This window comes from Somniosus microcephalus, chromosome 22, assembly GCF_052327205.1.
Source record: "Somniosus microcephalus isolate GS21.2 chromosome 22, FLI_Smic_1.0, whole genome shotgun sequence".
Classification (NCBI taxonomy): Eukaryota; Metazoa; Chordata; class Chondrichthyes; order Squaliformes; family Somniosidae; genus Somniosus; species Somniosus microcephalus.
The window spans coordinates 31,415,260-31,441,430 of NC_141008.1; the positions used below are offsets into that span (position 1 = coordinate 31,415,260).

Sequence of the window (26,171 nt, forward strand, 5' to 3'; positions counted from 1 at the left end):
GCATCTGTCTCAAGCGAATCAAAACGTACCATGTCCATGTGTATACTGTAGTCTCACTAAGGAGGTACAGGAGTCATTATTGTATCTAGATTGCACTTGCTTATTGCACTTAAACACTAAAAAAATTGGGAAGGGGAGATAGGGTTGTCAACTCTGGTTGGACATAGTCCTGAAGGTGTCATCACCTAACCTCCTGCCTCCAACTGCCCTCTCCTGCCATTGGTCGCCCGACATGTCCATACTCATGGCGCACAGCCATGAATAGTCTCTTCATTAGCCAATTGGCAGTATATCGCCGTTCTTTCATCGCCACTGGGTCAAAATCCTGGAACTCCCTCCCTAACAGCACTGTGGGTGTACCTTCACTGCATGGACTGCAGCGGTTCAAGGAGGTGGCTCACCACCACCTTCTCAAGGGCAATTAGGGACTGGCAATAAATGCTGGCCTTGCCAGCGACTCCCCCCATCCCAGGAGTGAATAAAAAAAATGGATGATTCTTGACTGTCAGTCAACCAGCCTTTCCCCCCCCCCCCCCATGCCCAATATTTTTATAACTAGTAAAATGTGTTCAAATATTTTTTATAAAAAAAACAACACAGCAGTGTCCTGGAGGTGAGCCTTTAATTCCAGGAGACTGCGGGTAATCCTGGAGGGTTGGCAACACTCGGTGGAGACAAGTCAAGGACAGGCGCCAGTGACGCCCTCAGAATGCGCCGGTTGCCTGTGGTTACGGCCGGCCGGTGGGGAATGCGGGGCTTGCTGCTGCTGAGAAGCGCTCGTCGGCCCGGGGCGCTGCGGGAGTGTCTCCCGGCCCCGTGCAGGGGGGCGAGCGGGGTGTCAGCGCTGAGGTGGGTGAGGCCGGGGCCCAGTTAAACGGCCTTTAACCCTTTCGGTGGTAGCGATGGCTTCAGCTTCAGCCTCTGGGCCGGGCCGGGCCGCTCTGTCCGATCTAATTCCCCCCGCCGGCGGCGGCGGCGGCGTTGCCCGGGTGCGCTCCAATCTAACGCTGTTTGATCGGCCGGATCTGCAGCTAAATCGGCGCTTAGACCCGGGGCGCCAGTGGCAGTGATGGGCAGGTTCAGCACCGCACCGGGGGCTGACCCGACCCTTGGAGGGGTGGGGAGTCGAGTTGCGATACCAAAGTTTGTGGCTCGATTTGGAGTCAATTTACAGGGGGTTGGTTTAATTTGGAGGGTCAGTTTGCAGGGGTTAGATCAGTGGGCTCGATTTGGAAGGTCAGTTTGTAGGGGGTTGGTCAGTGGGCTCGATTTGGAAGGTCATTTTGTAAGGGGTTGGTCAGTGGGCTCGATTTGGAAGGTAATTTTGTAAGGGATTGGTCAGTGGGCTCGATTTGGAAGGTCAATTTGCAGGGATTTGGTCATTAAACTTGATTTGGAGGGTCACTGTAGGGGGCTGGTCAGTTGGATGGAATTGGAGGGTCAGTTTGTAGGGGGTTGGTCAGTTGGATGGATTTGGACGGTCAGTTTGTAGGGGGTTGGCCAGTTGGATGGATTTGGAGGGTCAGTTTGTAGGGGGTTGGTCAGTTGGATGGATTTGGATGGTCAGTTTGTAGGGGGTTGGTCAGTTGGATGGATTTGGACAGTCAGTTTGTAGGGGGTTGGTCAGTGGGCTCGATTTGGAGAAACAGTGTGCAGGGGTTTTGTCAGTGAGCTCGATTTTGAGGGTCATTTTGTAGGGGGTTGGTCAGTTGGATGGATTTGAAGGGTCCTTTTGCAGGTGGTTGGTCAGTGGGCTTGATTTGGAGGGTCAGTTTGCAGGGTTTTAGTCCGTAAGATGGATTTGGAGGGTCACTTTGCAGGGGTTGGTCAGTGCTGTGGATTTAGAGGGTCCGAGTGTGGGAGTTTATTTGTCCTTAACCCCCTAGCACCAATCTTTTGATGTCTGCACCATTACAGTTTCATTCTAGAGTCCCCGTTAATTAATCTATGATAAGGTGAATTTTGTTACAGATTTTCTGGGAGTTAACTGTGGCTGTTCATTGTTGTTCTGCTTCCTTTAGATCAGTGGACCTGGCCTATGATTTACTGGATGGCAGAAACACAGAGACTCCCCTAGTCTTCCTCCATGGACTCTTTGGCAGTAAATCAAATTTTTATTCGATAGCCAAGGCATTGGTTCAGCGGACGGGCAGGATGGTGAGTTATGGGAGAACTGTGTCCAGACTCCAGTACTTACACCACCATTACTTCACTGCTGTTACAACCTTTTTTTCTTTAGTAAAAGCCTGAATAGAGCAGAGTCAAGGAATGTGTGGGCCAATCCCAGTGCAGTAGTTCAGTGTGCTTTGTGAGATTCCAGTGAAAGTTGTAAAACCAGACATTCAAGTCTATTTAGAGTCAAATTCTGACCATGTTCTCTTGTCTAACCAGGTGGTGACAGTGGATAACCGTAACCATGGTGATAGTGGGCACAGTCCAGTGATGACCTATGAAGCAATGAGCTTTGATCTTCAGAACTTGCTGGACATGTTGCAGCTCCCAGTGTGTATTCTGATTGGACACAGCATGGGTGGCAAGGTTGCTATGACGACAGCGCTGCTGAGAGTACGTTTGATTGACAGCAAGGAATACGACCAATGAGCTGGTTACTATTCACTTTGGCTAATAGTGGCAATACGGGTTTCCCTGATGGCCCAGTGCATGAAGGCACTGCCCAGTGCAGCACTAAGCCGTACAAAAGTTCCCAGGTTTGATCTCTGATGTGTGCCAAGTTTGCTTATCTGAGCTGGGTCAGCGTTTGGGTGTTCCAGTTGGGCACATGGCTCATGAACTAGGGAGGACAACAAGAAAGATCAGCTAAGGTTCCTAATCAGCAAAGGCGTGGATGTCGGATGATGATAATATCATGTTTAGCTGTGTTAGCAGGCTATTTGTCACTGGGGTATCACATCCTATCCATGCCTCATATCCACACATGTAATTTCATGATGTGGAGATGCTGGTGTTGGACTGGGGTGGACAAATGTGAGAAGTCACACAACACCAGGTTATAGTCCAACAGCTTTATTTGAAATCACAAGCTTTCGGAGCGCTGCTCCTTCGTCAGGTGAAGTGAAGAGATGCTGTGCCTATATGCATCTCTTCACTTCACCTGACGAAGGAGCAGCGCTCCAAAAGCTTGTGATTTCAAATAAAGCTGTTGGACTATAACCTGGTGTTGTGTGACTTCTCATATGTAATTTCATGGCAGAGATCACTGATGAACAATCAGGAGCAGGATCACTGACTGATTTTTCTTCCCCCAACCCAAGGGTACTGATGCCAGTTTTAAAAGCTCTGTTGCTGCTCTGGCTGAGATCAGTGAACTCAGCACAGACAGGGAATTGAACCTGGGACCATTTGGTCTGGTTGGCTCAATACCACACCAGGCAGTGCATTTACCCACTAAACCATTGGGGACAAGAATTCTAAACTTGTTTGCTGAAATGTAATCCTCTTTATTGTAACGGCCACAGAGTGGTAGTAATGTTTTGTTGTATCCACATAGCCAGGACTGATAGAAAAACTTGTTGTGGTGGACATCAATCCCAGTCAGACAACCTCGTCTACACCTTTGCCCAATTACATTGCCGCCATGAGGGCAGTAACCGTGGATGATGACGTGTCGAGGTCCGCTGCACGAAGCCAAGTTGAGCGACAGCTCCAACCATACATTGAGGTAAAAGTCTCCATCACCATCTGTTTATTTTTAAAAAAATTTGTTTATGGGATGCGGGCGTCGCTGGCAAGGCCAGCATTTATTGCCCATCCCTAATTGCCCTTGAGAAGGTGGTGGTGAGCCTTATAAAAGCAACATTTGAGTGTGCACAACAGAACAGGGTGGAATAGCTGAAAAACACTCCGCAAGCAAAGCAAGGCATCTGGCGGCCACTGTACCCTCCAGACACCACTGTGTCCTTCCTGGGCCTGGGGTGAGTTATTCTTTCATTGCTTTTTCCCCTGAGTCTGTGCGGAATTATGTCCCTCCAGGGCCTGTGGCAGGTTATTCTTGCACTGCTGTGTTCCCCCCTGGTCCTGTGATGGGTTATTCTTGCACTGCCGTGTTCCCCCATGTCCTGTGATGGGTTATTCTTCCACTGCCTTGTTCCCCCTGGTCCTGTGATGGGTTATTCTTGCACTGCCGTGTTCCCCCCATGTCCTGTGATGGGTTATTCTTGCACTGCCGTGTTCCCCCCATGTCCTGTGATGGGTTATTCTTGCACTGCCGTGTTCCCCCATGTCCTGTGATGGGTTATTCTTGCACTGCCGTGTTCCCCCTGGTCCTGTGATGGGTTATTCTTGCACTGCTGTGTTCCCCCTGGTCCTGTGATGGGTTATTCTTCCACTGCCGTGTTCCCCCTGGTCCTGTGATGGGTTATTCTTGCACTGCCGTGTTCTTCTTGCACTGCCGTGTTCCCCCTGGTCCTGTGATGGGTTATTCTTCCACTGCCGTGTTCCCCCTGGTCCTGTGATGGGTTATTCTTCCACTGCTGTGTCCCTCATGCCTGGAATGTTGCTTTTCTTCTCTCCAATTGTCTCTTCGCTCTTGTTGCTCACTGATTGCCTGGATAGGATTCCACGGACATTGTTTGGTACCTCACCCAAAAGACTCTTCTTCACATGCGAGTCTAGGGTGTGACTGTTGACAGGTTATTCAAGAATTTGTGGGTCTTGCGTGAGAACAGAATTGGGCTGAACTGTGAATGTCCTCCATAGTTGAGTAGCCTGCCCTACACACATTGTCTGGGTTTTTGCATGAAGAATGACCATGTGGGTGGTGTTTTGTAGGGTGCCCATCAGCGGAGGAATCGTACCTCAATGAAAGTCATTGCCTTCAGGAGAGCAGGGGAAGAAAGAAAATCCACTATACACGTGGCTGATAGTGACTTATCCCAGGCTGCTCCTGGACTCTGCCACAGATTAAGCTTTGGGTTCAGCCCTCGTTTTTTTTTTTTAAAGTTCAACTTTGCTTAGAGGGCCTTCAGTGTCATCAGAGCTATAATGATTGGTACCCTCTGTTGACACCATTCCTTGCATTTACAGGATAGCCGCACCAGGGAGTTTATCTTGACTAACCTGGTGGCACGCGACGGTCGATACATTTGGAGGGTTAACCTGGAGGCTGTTGCAAACCATATGGATTATATCATGAGCTTCCCAGAATTCAACACTCCTTACACTGCCCCCACTCTCTTTCTGGGTGGGGGTAACTCTCCTTACATCAGGTAAAAACTTGCTTAACCTAACAGAGTGAGTGATCAATCCAACGCTTGGTGAATTCTGCTTCACAATTATAGGAAGAGTTGACATTGAAGGATCAAAAAGCGACGTCGCTATGAACGCTTGGCTGCCACAAGCCAGTTATCCCTGTGGTAACTTCTCTGGCACCTCTTGCTTAAAACCCAAAAGGTCAGAAGGATCGTGAGGCTAACGACCCAGCTAATCAGCATGCTCCACCTCATTATATGAGTGCACTCAGCCCAGGATACACACCCTATATCCACTGGCCCTCGCTTGGGTGTGCTGGAAAGTGATATTTGAATGCAGGAGCGTCAAGCCTGCTGGAATAATAACATAGCCTTTACCGTTAATATAAAACAGCACTCCATATACTTCACAAAGGAGAAAAGAAGCATAGAATTCTCCACATTCTGGATTCCTTTAAATTCCCCAATTGGGTATCTGAAGAGTATCCAGTTGGGCCCTCTTTTTTTTTATTCATGTGTGACCTTAGTGCTAAAATTTTTGGATTTGAACTAGATGTTCTCTTGGGCTCCTCTTCACCAGTAACTCCCATAAGCGGACCCGCATCCCTTACAATCTTATTGCCTGGCCTAATATTTAGTTATGTAATAGCATGACTCGGACCATAACAATCAGACCCCTTGTTGTGTGCACTGGATACTGTTGTCTTGCAGGTGTGTCTTTCCTATCTTTTTGGAATCTAGACTGCTAAGTACTTAGTGAGGTGATGCCAATTGTAAACCTACAAGTTGGTTTATTCAAAATGAAATACACATGAATAGTGAGCTTAATCTATTTCTTATACTTCCTCAGAATATAAAAAATAATAAATTATGCAAACGTTGCCCTTAGTAATGCCAACTTGTAAAGTAGCCCAATATTAACTGGCACACATTTAGAAAGTTACACCTGTTTAACTTTCCTCTCCCTAGTTCAGAGGAGCTGACCTCAGCTGGGCTAACATTTGGGAGTGCTAAATCAGCATAAAACGGGAATTAAACCAGTAGCCTTCTGGTCTGTATTTCTTACTGTTGCCCAATAGAGTAGAGGTTGTGATGTACTTTAGCTGTTTTGGGGAGTGCATACACTGTCATTACTAACATTTGCTGCTCTGTTAATTACTAATTCATTTCCTTGTGTTCTTTTCAAAGCTCCAAAGATCATCCTGAGATCAAGCGGCTATTTCCCAATTCTATTATCCAACACGTTCCTGAAGCTGGTCATTGGCTCCATGCTGAGAAACCACATGACTTTATAAACGCCATCTGTGCATTCCTGGGAACCAGTTAGCAGTCGACAGTGGACAAAATAGGAACCCCCTGTGGAAAAGTTCACCACTCAGACTCTGATTTCTGCTCACTGCTTCTGTGGCTTTTGGCAGTGTTTGTGAGGTCCATTTTGTGAGGTGCACAGCTGAGATCTGTTAACTCGGCACAAATTGATGACTCAATGACCATACTATACTTTAAATACAATCGCACATAATGTATTCAAATATAAAGGGGTGGGTGTATATTTTAGAAGGTTCCTTAATGCAGGAAGCAGCTAAGAGCTGGGACGAGACATTACAAATATTGTGTGTCATTAGTATTGTGAACATATTGAGTGAATCTGGGATGCATTGGACAGAAGTGTTCCTCAGACATCTACTGATATGTCCATTTTTCCTGCTTGTTAAATGATCAATCATAGAATATAATGAAGCCCATGGAATGTAACCTATACATGCTCAGCCATTAAGGTACTGGCCATAGAATTCGCTGGAAATCAACAAATTATTTCTCAATAAATTTGCAGTAATTACACGGCAATCATTAATCCATCAGTCTAAACATAACCCTGTTGTATCAACAACACTCAGCATTCTCAGCCATCATCCACACTAAGAGTCACATCTAGTACAAACATAAACCCTAAACTAAATAAAACTGTACATGGGATAAACACCAATAGGAGGGGTTCAGCAGTGGTAATAAATTGCTCAAACTGTGCTGGCTTAGCTTGTGGTATTGCTAAACCTCTTTGGGATTTTGGGGAAACACTATTCTTTTCACTTTGTTTTGTATTGAGTGTCAGCAACAGAATTGCTACTGGTGATGCATGGTCATGGGACAACTGTGAGGGAAGGAATACATGCCCAGCCAGCAGTTTATTCACACATAGCATTGCCACAGCACAGCTCATCAGGTGAGTTAAGAACATAAGAAATAGGAGCAGGAGTAGGCCAATCGGCCCCTCGAGCCTGCTCCGCCATTCAATAAGATCATGGCTGATCTGATCCTAACCGCCAATCTACTATCACTGAACCATCTCCTGAATCTAACAGAATTAGACACACGAAATAGGAGCAGGATCAGGCTACATGGCCCTTGGGCCCGCTCCGCTACCCACAGGGCCATGACCGATCCGAACCTAGACTCATGTCCAAATTCCTGCCCGCTCCCCATAACCCTTTATTCCCTTTACTTCTAGGAAACTGTCTATTTCTGTTTTAAATTTATGTAATGATGTAGCTTCTACAGCTTTTTGGGGCAGCATATTCCATGGACCTACCACCCTCTGAGTGAAGTAGTTCCTCCTCATCTCAGTTTTGAAAGAGCAGCCCCTTATTCTAAGACTATGCCCCCTAGTTCTAGTTTCACCCATCATCGGGAACATCCTCCCCGCATCCACCCGATCCAACCCCTTCACAATCTTATATGTTTCAATAAGATCGCCTCTCATTCTTCTGAACTCCAATGAGTAGAGTCCCAATCTACTCAACCTCTCCTCATATGTCCATCCCCTCATCCCTGGGATTAACCGAGTGAACCTTCTTTGTACTGACTCGAGAGCAAGTATGTCTTTTCTTAAGTATGGACACCAAAACTGTCTGCAGTATTCCAGGTGCGGTCTCACCAATACCTTGTACAACTGAAGCAATACCTCCCTATTTTTATATTCTATCCCCCTAGCAATGAAAGCCAACATTCCATTGGCCTTCTTAATCACTTGCTGCACCTGCATACTAACCTTTTGAGTTTCGTGCACCAGGACCCCCAGATCCCTTTGTACTTCAGTACTTTCCAGTTTCTTGCCATTAAGATAATAACTTGCTCTACGATTTTTCCTGCCAAAGTGCATAACCTCACACTTTCCAGTATTGTACTCCATCTGCCAAATCTCTGACCACTTACTTAGCCTGTCTATGTCCCCTTGCAGGTTTTTTATGTCCTCCTCACTCACTACTTTCCCTCCCATCTTAGTATCATCTGCAAACTTTGATATGTTACACTCGGTCCCCTCCTCCAAATCGTTAATATAGATTGTAAAGAGTTGGGGACCCAGCACTGACCCCTGTGGAACACCACTAGTTACTGATTGCCAGTCCGAGAATGAACCATTTATCCCAACTCTCTGCTTTCTGTTAGATAGCCAATCCTCTATCCATGCCAGAATATTACCCCCAATCCTGTGATTTTTTATCTTAAGCAATAATCTTTTGTGTGGCACCTTGTCAAATGCCTTTTGGAAGTCTAAATACACTACGTCCACTGGTTCACCTTTATCCACCCTATATGTTACTTCCTCAAAGAACTCCAGCAAATTTGTCAAACATGACTTCCCCTTCATAAAACCATGCTGACTTTGTCCTATTAAATTATGATTATCCAAATGTCCTGTTACTGTCTCCTTAATAATGGACTCCAATATTTTACCTACCACAGATGTTAGGCTAACCAGTCTATAGTTTCCAGCCTTCTGTCTACTGCCCTTTTTAAATAAGGGCGTTACATTAGCAGTTTTCCAGTCTGCCGGGACCTTTGCTGATTCCAGGGAGTTTTGGAAAATTATTACCAATGCATCCACAATCCCTACCGCCACTTCCCTCAAGACCCTAGGATGTAAGCCATCAGGTCCAGGTGATTTATCCGCCTTGAGTCCCATTATTTTACCGAGTACCACTTCCTTAGTGATTTTGATCGTGTTTAGCTCCTCCCCCCCTATAGCCCCCTGTTTGTCCAGTGTTGGGATATTCTTAGTGTCTTCTACTGTAAAGACTGATACAAAATATTCATTCAGTGTTTTTGCCATCTCCATATTTCCCACCATTAATTTCCCGGTCTCATCCTCTAAGGGACCAACATTTACTTTAGCCACCCTTTTTCTTTTTATATAACTATAAAAACTCTTACTATCTGTTTTTATATTTTTTGCTAATTTACTTTCATAATCTATCTTCCCTTTCTTAATCAATCTTTTTGTTACTTTTTGCTGTCTTTTAAAGTTTTCCCAATCCTCTATCCTCCCACTAAATTTGGCTACCTTATATGCCCTTGTTTTTAGTCGAATACTATCCTTAATTTCTTTACTTAGCCACGGATGGCTGTCTTTTCTTTTACACCCTTTTCTTCTCAGTGGAATATATATTTTTTGGAAGTTGTAAAATAACTCCTTAAATGTACACCACTGATCATGTATCGTTTTACCCTTTAATCTATTTTCCCAATCCACTCTACTCAATTCCGCTCTCGTACCTTCATAGTCTCCTTTATTCAAGCTTAGCACGCTTGTTTGAGATCCAACCTTCTCACCCTCTAATTGAATATGGAATTCAACCATGTTATGGTCACTCATTCCAAGGGGATCCTTTACTAGGACATTTTTAATTAATCCTGTCTCGTTACACAGGACCAGATCTAAGGTTGCTTGCCCCCTGGCCGGTTCAGTTACATACTGCTCAAGAAACCCATCCGTAATACACTCAATGAACTCATCCTCAAGGCAGCCCTGCCCAATTTGATTTGTCCAATTAATATGATAGTTAAAATCCCCCATAATTATAGATGTTCCCTTATTACAAGCCTCAACTATTCCCTGATTGATACTCCGTCCAACAGAGTTGCAACTGTTTGGAGGCTTATAGACTATGCCCACTAGTGTTTTTTTCCCCTTATTATTCCTTATCTCCACCCAAAACTGTTTCATTATCCTGATCTTTTGACCCAATATCATTTCTCTGTATTACAGTGATTCCTTCCTTTATTAACATAGCCACCCCACCTCCCCTTCCTTCCTGCCTGTCCTTCCTGATCGTTAAATAACCTGGTATGTTTAATTCCCAGGCATTGTCACCCTGCAGCCATGTTTCTGTAATGGGCACAAGATCATACCCATATGTAGTTATTTGTGCCATTAACTCGTCTATTTTGTTATGAATGCTACGTGCATTCAGATAGAGAACTTTCAAATATGTTTTGTGACACTTAGTTCCTGCTTTTGCCCTTTTTATTACTTTACCTTTTACTCCATACCTTCTGCCCCTTCCTGACACACTCTGGTTTTTAATTTCCCCACTGCTACCTAAGTCTATGACCTTCTCTGTTGTCATTTTTATTATTTGCTCTCTAGGAACCTCCCCCCCCCCCCCCCCCCCCCACTAGTTAGTTTAAAGCCCTCTCTACAGCCCTAGTTATATGATCCGCCAGGACTCTAGTCCCAGCACTGGCCAAGTGAAGCCCGTCCCAACGGAACAGCTCCCTCCTGCCCCAGTACTGGTGCCAGTGTCCCAGGAAGCAAAACCCATTTCTCCCACACCAGTCTTTGAGCCACGCATTTAACTCTAATTTTATTTGTCCTAGCCAAATTCACTCGTGGCTCAGGTAGTAATCCAGAGATTATTACCTTTGAGGTTCTGTTTTTTAATTTGACCCCTAGCTGCTCATACTCCTTTAACAGAACCGGCTTCCTAGTCCTATCTACGTCGTTTGTACCAACATGGACCACGACAACTGGATCCACCCCCTCCCACTGCAAGTTTCTTTCCAGCCCAGAGGAGATGTCCTTAACCCTGGCACCGGGTAGGCAACACAGCCTTCGGGACTCTCGCTCTCGGCTGCAGAGAACTCTATCCCCCTAATAATACTATCCCCTACCACTACAACATTTCTATTTACTCCCCCCTCTTGAATGGCCCCCCATTCCACGGTGCTGTGGCCAGGTTGCTCATCCTCCCTGCAGTCCCTGCTCCTGTCCTCACAGGGAGTAAGAACCTCGAACCTGTTGGTCAAGAGCAAGGGCTGTGGCTCCTCCAGCTCTACCTCCTGGATCCCCGTACCTGCCTTACTCGTCGTCACACCGTCCTGTCCCTGACCATGGGCTACATCTGAATTACTTAACTTCATAGGTGTGACCACCTCCTGATACACAGAGTCCAGGTACTTCTCCCCCTCCCTGATGTGTCGCAGTGTCTGAAGCTCAGACTCCAGCTCATCAACACGGAGCTGGAGTTCCTGTAGCAGCAGACACTTGTCACAGACGTAATCACCGTGAGCCTCAATGGGGTTCACCGGCTCCCACATCTCGCAACAGTAACACATCACCTGCTCCATTCTATTTAATTAATTAAATTTTTTATTGTTAGTTATGGACACCCTCTGCCCGATTTTAGATGCTAGTATCCCCTTTAATTAATTGGATTTAAATTAAATCAATCCCTCTAGTTACACCAGTTAAATGGTTTACCAACAGTCACTCTGCACCAGAAAGGTCTTGGTACACTACAGCAACCTTAAAAACTATAAACCACAGACGTAAAGTTTTAAAATGAGAGAAATACTCCAACCAATCACCTACCTGTTTTGTGGTGACGTCACACCTTGAATACTTTTTACCTCTCTCCTTGCCTGAGATTGGAGATGCCTACCTGAGCCTCTGGGGCCTCTTGTAGTCGCTCTGCCGCGCCGCGCTGCTCCGCCTCCACCCGCTGCCGATGCCGCACTGAGGCTTACCTGAGCCCCTGGGGCCTCTTGTAGTCGCTCTGCCGTGCTGCTCCGCCTCCACCCGCTGCCGATGCCGCACGGAGGCCTACCTGAGCCTCTGGGGCCTCTTGTAGTCGCTCTGCCGCGCCGCACTGCTCCGCCTCCACCCGCTGCCGATGCCGCACTGAGGCCTACCTGAGCCTCTGGGGCCTCTTGTAGTCGCTCTGCCGCGCTGCTCCGCCTCCACCCGCTGCCGATGCCGCACTGAGGCCTACCTGAGCCTCTGGGGCCTCTTGTAGTCGCTCTGACGCGCTGCTCCGCCTCCACCCGCTGCCGATGCCACCTGAGTTGGTTCAGTCAACATGAACTTCACTATTTTCTGAAGATGTGAGGATTGGGGCAGTGCCTCAGACCAAGGATTGGCCGTAGGATAGTCTGTATTGGTGAGCTCTAGAATGAGGTCCAAAGATTGAGATTGGCCATCATTGGCTATGGTAGCTTAGTGGTTATGATGCTGGACTAGCAACCCAGAGAATGAGTTCAAATCATGGCACCATGGCAAGTTATGGAATTGACTTGAATAAATCTGGTCATTTGTTGCCAGAAAATGACCATAAAAGTTGCCAGATTGTCATAAAAATCCCAACTAATTCATCAATGTCCATTAGTGATGGGAACCTGCCACCTCTACTTGGCCTATATGTAACTCCAGTGCCACACTATTTGGTTGCCTCTTAATGCCCTCAGGGCAACTAGGGATGGGCAATAACTACTGCCCTGCCAGTGACTCCCACATCCCAACAACAAATATATTTTTTTTAAATTGACTTGTAGGATAAACTATAGAATGAAGCCTCATGCTAATATTATTCTGCATGATAGTGTTTTGGAACTGTGAGGTTTTGGCTAAGGCCTCAGGTTAAAGTATGAGCTCTAGTCTTAAACCTCCTTAAATTGTGATGCGGTGTCAAAAGCAATTACAATGGCATGAGGGCAGAACTGGCTAAAGTGGACTGGAAAAATAAATTAAAAGGTAAGACAGTTGAAATGCAGTGGCGGACATTTAAGGAGATATTTCATAACTCTCAAAAATATATTCCAATGTGAAAGAAAGATTTTAAGAGAAGGGAGCATCATCCGTGGCTAACTAAGGAAGTAAAGGATGGTATCAAATTGAAAATGAAGGCATACAATGTTGCCAAGATTGGTGGGAGGCCAGAGGATTGGGAAATTTTTAAAAACCAGCAAAGGATTACTAAAAAAAAAAGAGAAGATGAATTATGAGAGTAAACAGGCAAGAAATATTAAAATAGAAAGTAAGAGCTTCTACAGGTATATAAAAAGGAAGAGAGTAGCTAAAATAAATGTTGGTCCCTTAGAGGATGAGACTGGGGAATTAATAATGGGAAACGGGGAAATGGAAGAGACTCGGGACAAATATTTTGTATCTGTCTTCACGGTAGAAGAAACTAACAACATCCCAATAATGGATAATCAAGAGGCCACAGGGAGGGGGGAACTAAAGACAATCACTATCGCCTAAGGAAAAAGTATTTGGTAAAATAATGGGACTAAAAGACGACAGGTCCCCTGGATCAGATGGCCTGCATCCCAGGGTCTTAAAAGAAGTGGCTGCAGAGATAGTGGATGCATTGGTTGCAATGTACCAAAATTCTCTGGACTCTGGAGAGGTCCCAGCGGCTTGGAAAACTACAAATATAACACCCCTATTTAAGAAAGGAGGGAGACAGAAAGCCTAACATCTGTCGTTGGGAAAATGCTGGAGTCCTTCATTAAGGAAGCAGTAGCAGGGCACATAAAAGGTTACTGCATAAGATAAGAGCTCATGGAGTTGGGGGTAATATATTAACATGGATAGAGAATTGGCTAACAGAAAGCAGAGAGCCGGGATAAATGGGTCATTTTCCGGTTGGCAAACGGTAACTAGTGGGGTGCCACAGGGATTGGTGCTGGGGCCTCAACTATTTACAATCTACATTAATGACTTGGATGAAGGGATCGAGTGTAATGTAGCCAAGTTTGCGGATGATACAAAGATGGGTGGGAAAGCAAGTTGTGCAGAGGGCTCAAAGAATCTGCAAAGGGATATAGACAGGCTAAGTGAGTGGGCAAACATTTGGAGTATAATGTGGGAAAGTGCAAGGTTATACACTTTGGCAGGAAAAATAAAAAAGCAAATTATTATTTAAATGGAGAGGTTACAAAATGCTACAGTTCAGAGGGACCTGGGGGTCCTTGTACATGAAACACAAAAAGTTAGCATGCAGGTACAGCAAGTAATTAAAAAAGCAAATGGAATGTTGGTCTTTATTGCAAGGAAGTTGGAGTATAAAAGCAGGGAAGTCCTGCTACAACTGTACAGGGTATTGGTGAGACCACACCTTGAGTACTGTGTACAGTTTTGGTCTCCTTATTTAAGGAAGGATATACTTGCATTGGAGGCAGTTCAGAGACAATTCACTCGGTTGATTCCTGAGATCAGGGGTTTGACTTATGAAGAAAGGTTGGGCCTATACTCATTGGAATTTAGAAGAATGAGAAGTGATCTTATTGAAACATATAAGATATTGAGGGGGCTCGACAAGGTAGATGCAGAGAGGATGTTTCCCCTCGTGGGGAAATCTAGAACTCTGGAGCATAGTTTCAGAATAATGGGTCGCCCTTTTAGAACTGAGATGAGGAGGAATTTCTTCTCTGAGGGTCGTAAATCTGTGGAATTCTCTGCCCCAGAGAGCTGTGGAGGCTGGGTCATTAAATACATTTAAGGTGGAGATGGACAGATTTTTGCAAGATAAGGAAGTGAAGTGTTATGGGGAGCTGGCAGGGAAGTGGCTTTGAGCCCTAGATCAGCCATGATCTTATTGAATGGCGGAACAGGCTTGAGGGGCCAAGTGGCCTATTCCTGCTCCTATTTCTTATGCTTATAGGAGTTGTGGACTCTAGCATGCACTTCCTGTGCAGTAGCCCTCCCTGGGAATGGTGGTGATAATGGATATACCCCAGGGCTGTTTATGATTTTCATAGAAAACCAGATGGAATTGTAGAATGCACCTTTCCCAAAGCACCAGTAAAAAGCTTGGAATACCATGCAATAAAATGAAATTTGACTTGCTCTTAAGTCACTGTAAGCTAGTGGCTCTGATTATAATACACCAAGCTATTAAATGCACAATGGCCTTTTGCTATTGTATTGCTGCCATTTGCTGGATGGGGGAAGAGAGGGAGAGTATTGTGGTAGGAAGACACAATCTTCAATATTTTTATCCATGAAATTCTCTCCCATGTTTCCTTCCATACCAATTATGTTCTTCCCCAGCATGAATATCCTCACCTTGAAAAGCATGAAGAAAAACGAAATATTGAGGTTTATATTCCCTTGGTGCTGAAGTACAGAGAGGCCAAGAGCAGAGTAAATGGGGGTGTGATGTTACCAAAATAAAAAGAGAAAATGCTGGAAATACTCAGCAGGTCAGGCAGCATCTATGGAGAGAGAAACAGAGTTAACGTTTCAGGTCGATGACCCTTCGTCAGAACTGGAAAAAGTTTGAGATGGAACAGGTTTTTAAGCAAGTGTAGGGGCAGTGAAAGGAGGGAGGGGAGGAAAGAACAAAAGGGAAGGACTGTGATAGGATGGAAGGCAGGAGCGATTAAGAGACAAAATGGATGATGGTGCAAGGCAAAAGGAGATGGTAATGGGACAAGTTAAGAAACAAAAGATGACTCTAGATGAAGTGTAAATGGCAATGGCAGAATGATCGACAGTTGCCATGTGAGAGAGAAACAAAAAATATAGGGGCAGAGGTTATGGTCTGAAATTGTTGAACTTGATGTTGAGTCCAGAAGGCTGTAAAGTGCCTAATCGAAAGATGAGGTGCTGTTCCTCAAGCTTACATTGAGTTTCATTGGAACAGTGTAAGAGGCCGAGGATGGAGAGGTCAGAGTGGGAGTGGAGTGGAGAATTAAAGTGACAGAAGACCGGAAGCCCGGGATCACCCTTAGGGACTGAACGGAGTTGTTCCACAAAGCGGTCACCCAATCTATGTTTGGTCTCCCCAATGTAGAGGAGACCGCATCGTGAGCAGCGAATACAGTATACTAAATTGCAAGAAGTACAAGTAAATCACTCTCACCTGGAAGGAGTGTTTGGGGCCCTGGACAGTGGGAAGGGAGGAGGTAAAAGGGCATGTGTTGCATCTCCTGTGCTTGCATGTGAAGGTGCCGGGTGAAGGGGTGTTGGGGGTGATAGAGGAGTGGACCAGGGAGTCGCGGAGGGAGCGGTCCCTTCGGAATGCTGAAAGGGTAGGTGAGGGGAAGATGTGTTTGGTGGTGGGATCGTGCTGGAGGTGGCGGAAATGGCGGAGGATGATCCATTGAATGTGGAGCCTGGTAGGGTGGAAGGTGAGGACAAGGGGAACCCTATCATGGTCTGAGAGGGAGGAGAAGGGTTGAGAGCAGAAGTGCGAGAAATAGAACGGACAAGGTCAAGAGCCATGTCAACCACAGTAGAAGGGAATCCTCGGTTGAGGAAAAAGGAAGACATGTCGGAAGCACTAGTATGGAAGGTGGCAGATAGAGATGATTGATGATGGAGGAGCCGGGGAGAGAGGAAGATGGAACGTGGGGTCGGAGACTATGGGCGGTTGGGGGAAGAGAGGGAGACTGGGGCTGGGGTGGTCAGTGGAGAGTAGGGACTGGAGTTGCGGGGGTCGAGGGAAAGGGAGATGGGATGGGGGGTCGAGGAGAGAGGGAGACTGGTGATGTGGGATCGGGGGAGAGAGGGTGTCTGGGGATGGGGGGTCGGGGGAAGTGATGGGGATAGGGGAGAGAAGGACACTAGGGATGGGGGAAGAGGGAGACAAGGATGGGGGATTCAGGAGAGAGAGGGAGACAGGGATGGGAGGTAGAGAGGGATACGGAATGGAGGGTCAGAGAGAGGGCGACTGGGAATGGGGGGGAGAGGGAGACAGGATGTCAGGAGGGAAATGGGGGGTCGGGGGGAGAGGGAGATGGGCTGGCGGGAGGGAGACTGGGGATGGGGGGCTCAGGAGATAGAGGGAGACTGGGGATGGGGGGAGAGAGGGTGACAGGATTGGGGCGTGGGAGAAGGAGACGTGATGGGGTTGGGAGGGAGACTGGGAATGGGGGGTATGGAGACTGGGGATGGGATCAGGAGAGGGGGAGAGAGGGAGACAGGATGGGGGAGAGAGGGAAACGGGATACGGGGGGGTCGGCGAGAGAGGGCAAAACTGGGTATGGGGAGAGGGCTTCATGGGGGGATGATAGCAAAATACTGCGGATGCTGGAAATCTGAAATAACAACAGAAAATGCTGGAAAAACTCAACAGGCCAGGCAACATCCGTGGAGAGAGAAATAGAGTCAACGTTTCAGGTCGAAACTCTTCATCAAGACGGGGGGTTGGGGAGATGGAAGACTGGGGATGGAGGGTCAGGGGGAGAGAGGGAGACAGGGAGACTGGGGATGTGGGGTCAGGGAGAGAGAGAGAGACAGGATGGGATGTCCGGGAGAGAGGGATATTGGGGATGGGGGCGTCGGGGAGAGAGGGAGACTGGGGATTGGGGGAGAGGAGGAGACTGGGGATGGGGGGGTGGTGGTCTGGGAAGAGAGGGCGACTGGGGATCTAATAGCCATTACAGAGATGTGGTTGCAAAGTGGTCAAGGTTGGGAACTAAATATTCCAGGATACTTAACTTTTAGAAGAGATAGACAAAATGGAAAAGGAGGAGGGGTAGTCCTGATAATAAAGGATGGGATAAAGACAGCAGAGAGAAAGGATCTTGGCTCTGAAAATCAAGAAGAATCAGTTTGGGTGGAGCTAAGCAAAAGCAAGGGGCATAAAACATTGGTGGGAGTTGTTTATAGGCCCCCAAACAGTAGTTCTAATGTAGGGCAGAGTATAAATCAGAAAATTAGAGGTGCATGTAACAAGGGTAATACAGTAATCATGAGGGACTTTAATCTACATGTAGACTGGGCAAACCAAATTTGCAGTAATAGTGTGGAGGACGAATTCATGGAATGTATACAAGATAGTTTTCTAGATCAGTATGTTCAGGAACCAATTAGGGAACAGGCTATTTTAGAAATGAGAAAGGGTTAATTAATAATCTTGTTGTAAAGGGGCCTTTAGGGAAGAGTAACCATAATATGATAGAATTTTTATTGAGTTTGAAAGTGATTTAGTGAAATCCAAAACTAGGGTCTTAAATCTAAACAAAGCAAACTACGTAGGTATGAGGAGCGAGTTGGCTAAGGTAGATTGGGAAACTACATTAAAAGGCATAACGGTAGACAAGCAATGGCTAGCATTTAAAGAATTAATACATAATTTACAACAAATATACATTAGTTTAAGGCACCAAAACCCCACAGGAAAAGTGGTCCAACCGTGGTTAGCAAGAGAAGTTAAAGATAGTATTAGATCAAAGGAAGAGGCTTATAATATTGCCAAAAAGAGTAGTAAGCCTGGGGATTGGGAGGATTTTAGAATTCAGCAAAGGAGAACCAAGAAATTGATAAAGAAAGGGAAAATAGAATATGAGAGTAAACTAGCGAGAGATATAAAAACATATTCTATAGGTATGTAAAAAGGAAAAGATTAGCGAAAGTTGAACGTGGGTCCCTTACAGGCTGAGACAGGAGAAATTATAATGGGGTCTAAGGAAATGGCAGGGAAATTAAACAAATACTTTGTGTCTGTCTTCACGGAAGAAGTCGCAAAAAACTTCCCGAAATAGTGGAGAACCAAGGGTCTAGCGAGAATGAGGAACTGAAAGAAATTAGTATTAGTAAAAAAAAGTACTGGACAAATTAATGGGATTGAATGCTGACAGATCCCCTGGACCTGATGGCCTACATCCTAGGGTTATAGAGATAGTGAATGCATCTTCCAAAATTCCATAGATTCTAGAACGGTTCCCATGGATTGGAAGATAGCAAATGTAACCCCACTATTTAAGAAAGGAGGGAGAGAGAACAGAGGGAACTACAAACCAGTTAGCCTGACATCAGTAGTAGGGAAAATGCTAGAATCTATTATTAAGGATATGGTAACAGGGCACTTAGAAAATAAAAATAGGATTGGGCAGAGTCAACACGGAATTATGAAAGGGAAATCATGTTTGACAAATCAGTTAGAGTTTTTTGAGGTTGTAACTAGCAGAATAGATAAGGGGAACCAGTGGATGTGGTGTATTTGGATTTTCAGGAGGCATTTGATAAGGTGTCACACAAAACGTTATTAAACAAAATTAGGGCTTATGGGATGGGGGTAATTATTAGTATGGATTGAGGATTGGTTAACAAACAGAAAACAGAGAGTAGGAATAAACAGGTCATTTTCTGGTTGGCAGGCTGTAACTAGTGGGGTACCGCAAGCATCAGTGTTGGGGCCTCACCTATTCACAATCTACATCAATGATTTGGATGAGGGGACCAAATGTAATATATCCAAGTTTGCTGATGATACAAAGCTAGGTGGGAATGTAAGTTGTGAGGAGGATGCAAAGAGGCTTCAAGGCGATATAAACAGGCTAAGTGAGTGGGCAAGAACATGGCAAATGGAATATAATGTGGAGAAATGTGAAGTTATCCACTTTGGTAGGAAAAATAGAAAAGCAGAATATTTTTTAAATGGTGAGAGATTGGGAAATGTTGGTGTTCAGAGGGACCTGGGTGCCCTTGTACACGAACAACTGAAAGTTAACATGCAGGTACAGCAAGCAATTAGGAAAGCAAATGGTATGTTGGCCTTTATTACAAGAGGATTTGAGTATAAGAGTAAAGACATCTTACTGCAATTATATAGGGCCCTGGTAAGACCACACTTGGAGTACTGTGTACAGTTTTGGTCTCCTTACCTAAGGAAGAATATATTTACCATAGCGGGAGTGCAATGAAGATTCACCAGACTGATTCCTGGGATGGGGTGATTGCCCTATGACGAGAATTAAAAAAAAAAAATTTGTTTATAGGATGTGACCATCGCTGACAAGGCCAGCATTTATTGCCCATCCCTAATTGCCCTCGAGAAGGTGGTGGTGAGCTGCCTTCTTGAACCGCTGCAATCAATGTGGTGAAGGTACTCCCACAGTGCTGTTAGGGAGGGTGTTCCAGGATTTTGACCCAGCAATGATGAAGGAACGGCGATATGTTTCTAAGTCAGGATGGTGTGTGACTTGGAGGGGAACTTGGAGGTGGTGGTGTTCCCATGCACCTGCTGCCCTTGTCCTTCTAGGTGGAAGAGGTCGCGGGTTTGGGAGATGCTGCCAAAGAAGCCTTGGTGAGTTGCTGCAGTGCATCTTGTAGATGGTACACACTGCAGACTCGGTACGCAGGTGGTGGATGGATTGAATGTTTAAGGTGTTGGATAGGGTGCCAATCATGTGGGCTGCTTTGTCCTGGATGATGTTGAGCTTCTTGAATGTTGTTGGAGCTGCACTCATCCAGGCAAGTGGAGAGTATTCCATCACACTCCTTTCTTGTGCCTTGTAGATGGTGGAAAGGCTTTGGGGAATCAGGAGGTGAGACACTCGTCACAGAATACCTAGCCTCTGACCTGCTCTTGTTGCCACAGTATTTATATGGCTGGTCCAGTTAAGTTTCTGGTCAATGGTGACCCCCAGGATGTTGATGGTGGGGGATTCGGCGATGGTAATACCGTTGAATGTCAAGGAGAGGTGGTTAGACTCTCGCTTGTTGGAGATAGTCATTGCCTGGCACTTCTGTGGCGCGAATGTTACCTGCCACTTATCAGCCCAAGCCTGAATGTCGTCCAGGTCTTGTTGCATGCAGGCATGGACTGCTTCATTATCTGAGGAGTTCTGAATGGCGCTGAACACTGTGCAGCCATCAGCGAACATACCCATTTCTGACCTTATGTTGGAGGGAAGGTCATTGATGAAGCAGCTGAAGATGGTTGGGCCTAGGACACTGCCTTGAGGAACTCCTGCAGGGGATGAAGGCTTGGGGAGTGAAGGGATTGGGGGGTCGGGGAACGAGGGGATGGGGTCGGGGAGCGAGAGGATGGGCGGTCAGGGAGAGATGGTATGGGGGGTTATGGAGAGGGGATGGGGGATTGGGGAGAGAGAGACTGGGGATGGGGGGTCGGGGAGAGGGGGAGACTGGGGATGGGGGGTCGGGGAGAGGGGGAGACTGGGGATGGGGGTTCGGGGAGAGGGGGAGACTTGGGATGGGGTGTCGGGGGGAGAGGGAGACTGGGGAAGGGGGGGTTGGGGTGAGAGAGGGAGACGGGGAAGGGGGGTCAGGGGGAGAGAGGGAGACTGGGGAAGGGGGTGTCGGGGGGAGAGGGAGATGGGGAAGGGGGGGGTCGGGGGGAGAGAGGGAGACTGGGGAAGGGGGTGTCGGGGGGAGAGGGAGACGGGGAAGGGGGGAAGGGGGGTCGGGGGGAGAGAGGGAGACTGGGGAAGGGGGTGTCGGGGGAGAGAGGGAGACTGGGGAAGGGGGTGTCGGGGGAGAGAGGGAGACGAGGAAGGGGGTCGGGGGGAGAGAGGGAGACTGGGGAAGGGGGTGTCGGGGGAGAGAGGGAGATGGGGAAGGGGGTGTCGGGGGAGAGAGGGAGATGGGGAAGGGGGTCGGGGGGAGAGAGGGAGACTGATGATGGGGGTGTCGAGGTGGAGAGAGGGAGACTGGGGATGGGGGATGTCGGGGGGAGAGAGGGAGACTGAGGGGGTCGGGGGTGGAGAGAGGGAGACTGGGGAAGGGGGTCGGGGGGGAGAGAGGGAGACTGATGATGGGGGTGTCGAGGTGGAGAGAGGGAGACTGGGGATGGGGGATGTCGGGGGGAGAGAGGGAGACTGAGGGAGAGGGGGTCGGGGTGGAGAGAGGGAGACTGGGGAAGGGGTGTTGGCGGAGGGGAGGGAGACTGGGGGAGGGGGGTCGGGGGAGAGAGAGGAAGACTGGGGAAGGGGGGTCGGGGGTGCAGAGAGGGGGATGGGGGTGTTGGGGGGGAGGGAGACTGGGGAAGGGGGGTTGGGGTGGGGAGACTGGGGATGGGGGTGTCGGGGGTGGAGTGAGGGAGACGGGATGGGGGTGTCGGGGGGGGGGTGAGCGGGAGACTGGGGATGGGGGGTGTCGGGGGGTGGAGTGAGGGAGACTGGGGATGGGGGTGTCGGGGGGGTGAGCGGGAGACTGAGGGTGGGGGTGTCAGGGAGGTGAGCGGGAGACTGAGGATGGGGGTGTCGAGGGGTGGAGTGAGGGAGACTGGGGATGGGGGTGTCAGGGGGGTGAGCGGGAGACTGAGGATGTGGGGTGTCAGGGGGTGAGCGGGAGTCTGAGGAAGGGGGGTGTCGAGGGGTGGAGTGAGGGAGACTGGGGATGGGGGGTGTCAGGGGGGTGAGCGGGAGACTGAGGAAGGGGGGTGTCGAGGGGTGGGGTGAGAGAGACTGGGGATGGGGGTGTCGAGGGGTGGAGTGAGGGAGACTGAGGAAGGGGGGTGTCGAGGGGTGGAGTGAGGGAGACTGAGGAAGGGGGGTGTCGAGGGGTGGAGTGAGAGAGACTGGGGGTGTCGAGGGGTGGAGTGAGGGAGACTGAGGAAGGGGGGTGTCGAGGGGTGGAGTGAGGGAGACTGAGGAAGGGGGTGTCGAGGGGTGGAGTGAGGGAGACTGAGGAAGGGGGGTGTCGAGGGGTGGAGTGAGAGAGACTGGGGGTGTCGAGGGGTGGAGTGAGGGAGACTGAGGAAGGGGGGTGTCGAGGGGTGGAGTGAGGGAGACTGAGGAAGGGGGGTGTCGGGGGGTGGAGCGAGGGAGACTGGGGATGGGGGTGTCGAGGGGTGGAGTGAGGGAGACTGAGGATGGAGGTGTCGAGGGATGGAGTGAGGGAGACTGGGGATGGGGGGTGTCAAGAGGGTGAGCGGAAGACTGAGAAGGGGGGTGTCAGGGGGGTGAGCGGGAGTCTGAGGAAGGGGGGTGTCGAGAGGTGGAGTGAGGGAGACTGGGGATGGGGGGTGTCAGGGGGGTGAGCGGGAGACTGAGGAAGGGGGGTGTTGAGGGGTGGAGTGAGGGAGACTGGGGATGGGGGTGTCGGATGTGCCTCCTGAACTTCTCATTCAACAGCTGCTGGCGCGAAACCACGAGCAAAGATGCACAAGTACAGGGGACCAACCTTTCGAAGATAAATGCAATAATATTTGCAGAAGCCACGTGATCAAACCTTCAGGAATGCCTCCAACTAGAGTTGGCAACCTAATGGAGACCAGTACTCTAAGTATGGTCTAACCCAAGTTCTATATAAATTTAACATTACCTACTGCTTTTGTACTCTATTCCTCTAGAAATTAACCCAAGTACATTGTTTGCACTCTTTATGGCCTTATCAATTTGTGTTGTTAAGGCCATAAAGATGGGATAAATTAGGAAGTAGTTATTAGATAATAAGATTAGGTTGGAAGAAAACTAGTTTACAGATGGAAAGAAAGGTTGAGGGAAGTGAGAGAGTTCCACAGACTTGAGGTCTTGGGAAGAATGAGTTAGAGTAGGAACCAGTGTGGTGAGGCTTGATTTCAACACACTGAGGAGAGCGTATGTGTAAGGTGATGCATTTTCAGCTTGGGAAGGAAGTTAAGTGGATTGATGACTATTGATGTATCATTAAAATGGAGAAACTAGGTTCAAAAAATGTTGACGGACAGGTGCGTGTGTGTGAAGGTTGGAGATGAGATAGGAATTACATATTGGATTACGAGCTTTTTTTCAATGAACTATCTTCAGCACTCACTCATCCATTGCTTACTGCAAGCTCACAGTGCAGGCATTACTGTGAGCACAAGTATTGGAGCATAATGGTTGAGAACTCGACTCTTGGAGCCAAGGCTGAGGCTGCTATACTAAAATGCTGTGTGCAGAGCAGATGGCTTGAAGCAAACCAAGCACCACAGCGACTGATCACTACATGATAAGGCAACTTCAGCAACCTGTGAGTAACATAATCAACTGGGCGTCTGTCCCTTCACTGACCTCTCTAACCCTGATACTCGTGGCAATACAAAGACAGGGTCCCCCTCCACAATGTGCTGAATGCTACTTCACGCTGGGCCATTTGTTCAGTAACCCAGAAGCTTGAGGTGTTTAGCAAAGCTACTTGTTGATTGGGAGGAGTCTGACTATAAATCAGTGCTCACGGAACTGAGATGAATTCCTGGATTTATTAAGGTCAACCAGTGTACAGAGCTCCAGGGGAGAGAGATGGGCTTTTCCACAGCTTGAACAGGGAAATGCCAGCCAAGCTGGTCCGTGCACTCTGATAACTTTGATGGGAAGTTCATATTTACTCTCATCAATCTTATGAAGAATGCATTACAGTTTGTGACTTTAAATCCAGTCTACTCCCCCTTCCTGCCGATTTTGTCTGCTCCTCTCCTGAAGGCACTGATTCTTGTTGGGGTACTAGTGCAAGGCACCCTCTGATACATTTCCTAAAGATGCTATTGTTTCTTTGTGAGCCTAGACAGAGTCAGCAGGCAATTTTACTGTCATAGCTAAACCTGACCCTGTCCTCCGCCAATGATTTCCAGCTGGAGTCAGTGGATCAGGAGCAGGAACCCGATGTGATTTCTCCCACATAGGGACACGGAGGCTTTTTAAAAATTCGTTCATGGGATGTGGGCAATGCTGGAAAGGCCAGCATTTATTGCCCATCCATAATTGCCCTTGATAAGGTGGTGGTGAGCCCCCTTCTTGAGCCGCTACAGTCCATATGGTGAAGGTACTCCCACAGTACTGTTAAGGAGGGAGTTCCAGAATTCTGACCCAACAATGATATATTTCCAAGTCAGGGTGGTGTATGACTTGGAAGGAAACTTGGAAGTGATGGTGTTCCCATACGCCTGCTGCCCTTGTCTTTCTAGGTGGTAGAGGTTGCGGGTTTGGGAGGTGCTGTCGAAGAAGCCTTGGCGAGTTGCTGCAGTGCATCTTGTAGATGGTACACACTGCAGCCATGATGCACTGGTGGTGGAGGGAGTGAATGTTTAAGGTGGTGAATGGGGTGCCAATCAAGTGGGCTGCTTTGTCCTGGATGGTGTTTGTAGCCTTGAACTGCTGCCCTGCCTGAACAGCGAACACAACAGGAATAAAATCGGTAACCACCTTGTCTGTGGCCTAGTGCCACAACACCTTTAGTGCCTTTACCTACTGGGGCATGAACGAGCTCTTCATATGCTAGATATAAAAAGTTTTTTTCCCTCACCTCTCCTGAAGTTGCTAATTCTTTGCTGAGGTTTAGTTCCCTAGATACCAAATGTCGGTATGCTATTTAACCTTGCCGAATATCACTGAGTCTGTCCAAATCCTCACCTGATGTCCACACAAACGCACTTCAGCAGAGGTTTTGGATAGCAATCGAGACCTGGACACCTGGCTGAGGTTCCCCTGTCTAATCCAGGAACACTGAGGCAAAGTCGAGTGCTTCTTAGGGGTTGGAAGAGGGCACGTCCCAGCTAGTAGCAGGTTTATGTAAAATCAACAAGTAAAGAAAAGACTTTACCAACAAAAAGTGCTCTCTATATAATAATGGCTGACTTCTCATATATACAGCATGCCTGCCTCCTTGTCACCTGAGCCCCTTGAAGAACATTTACCTCCATTTTACTCTTCTCTTTCCCCCACTCCCTTCCAGTATGTGATGTCTCTCTCACTGATGGATGCTAACCTGGTACAGGATAGCAAATGACAGTTTCATATTCCTAGATAAAGATTTTCATTTCAACCATAGGGGGCAACCTTGACACATCCAGCACATGTGGGAGCAGATTTTGGTTTGACTTGTGGATTAACTTCAATTCACATCCAATGGGGGGCAGATTTGGTCCTAACCTGCTACACGGGTTTAGTTTGTGGGGAGGGGTGGGGGGGGGGGGGGGTGAGTTTGAATATCTCCAGCTGAGAAATTGTATTCGTCTGCTGCTCATTTTCATCTGCTACCTGGTAGATGTGGTTAAAAGGAGAGTTTATTTTGAGCATGTGTTTGTGGTAAATAAAGGACACGGACCAGCCTTCTGTTCACATGTAACTTCATCATTCTTAGCTGTGCGCTCGTGACTTATCCCACTATGCAATCCTTGCTGTCTGCATCGGTCATAAATCATGGAGCGGAGATTACTAATAAAATACTGTAGATGGTGTTACAAAACACAC

General features: G+C 47.6%; 1 protein-coding gene across 4 annotated transcripts; it reads left to right on the top strand.

The window, feature by feature from the left end:
- Window positions 1-548: 548 nt before the first annotated feature.
- On the top strand, window positions 549-7,049 carry abhd11 (abhydrolase domain containing 11). Of its 4 annotated transcripts, none has more exons than XM_085964385.1 (6): window positions 549-613; window positions 2,022-2,157; window positions 2,392-2,565; window positions 3,509-3,679; window positions 5,044-5,225; window positions 6,396-7,049. In XM_085964385.1, exons 1-6 carry the CDS (start codon window positions 564-566, stop codon window positions 6,532-6,534), a joined length of 852 nt encoding a protein of 283 aa, XP_085820511.1. In that variant the 5' UTR covers window positions 549-563; the 3' UTR covers window positions 6,535-7,049. The 4 variants fall into 4 exon arrangements, with proteins under 4 accessions (XP_085820511.1, XP_085820513.1, XP_085820510.1 ...); XM_085964384.1 differs by lacking the exon at window positions 549-613 and adding an exon at window positions 672-849; XM_085964386.1 differs by lacking the exon at window positions 549-613 and adding an exon at window positions 1,055-1,143.
- The last annotated feature ends 19,122 nt before the right edge of the window (window positions 7,050-26,171 follow it).

Excerpts from the sequence above, each read along its gene's own strand:
- abhd11 (XM_085964384.1), top strand. The coding sequence starts at position 710 with ATGCGCCGGTTGCCTGTGGTTACGGCCGGCCGGTGGGGAATGCGGGGC. Across the intron at positions 850-2,021 it reads AGCGGGGTGTCAGCGCTGAG|ATCAGTGGACCTGGCCTATG; the intron begins GTGGGTGAGGCC and ends TGCTTCCTTTAG. Across the intron at positions 2,158-2,391 it reads TTCAGCGGACGGGCAGGATG|GTGGTGACAGTGGATAACCG; the intron begins GTGAGTTATGGG and ends TTGTCTAACCAG.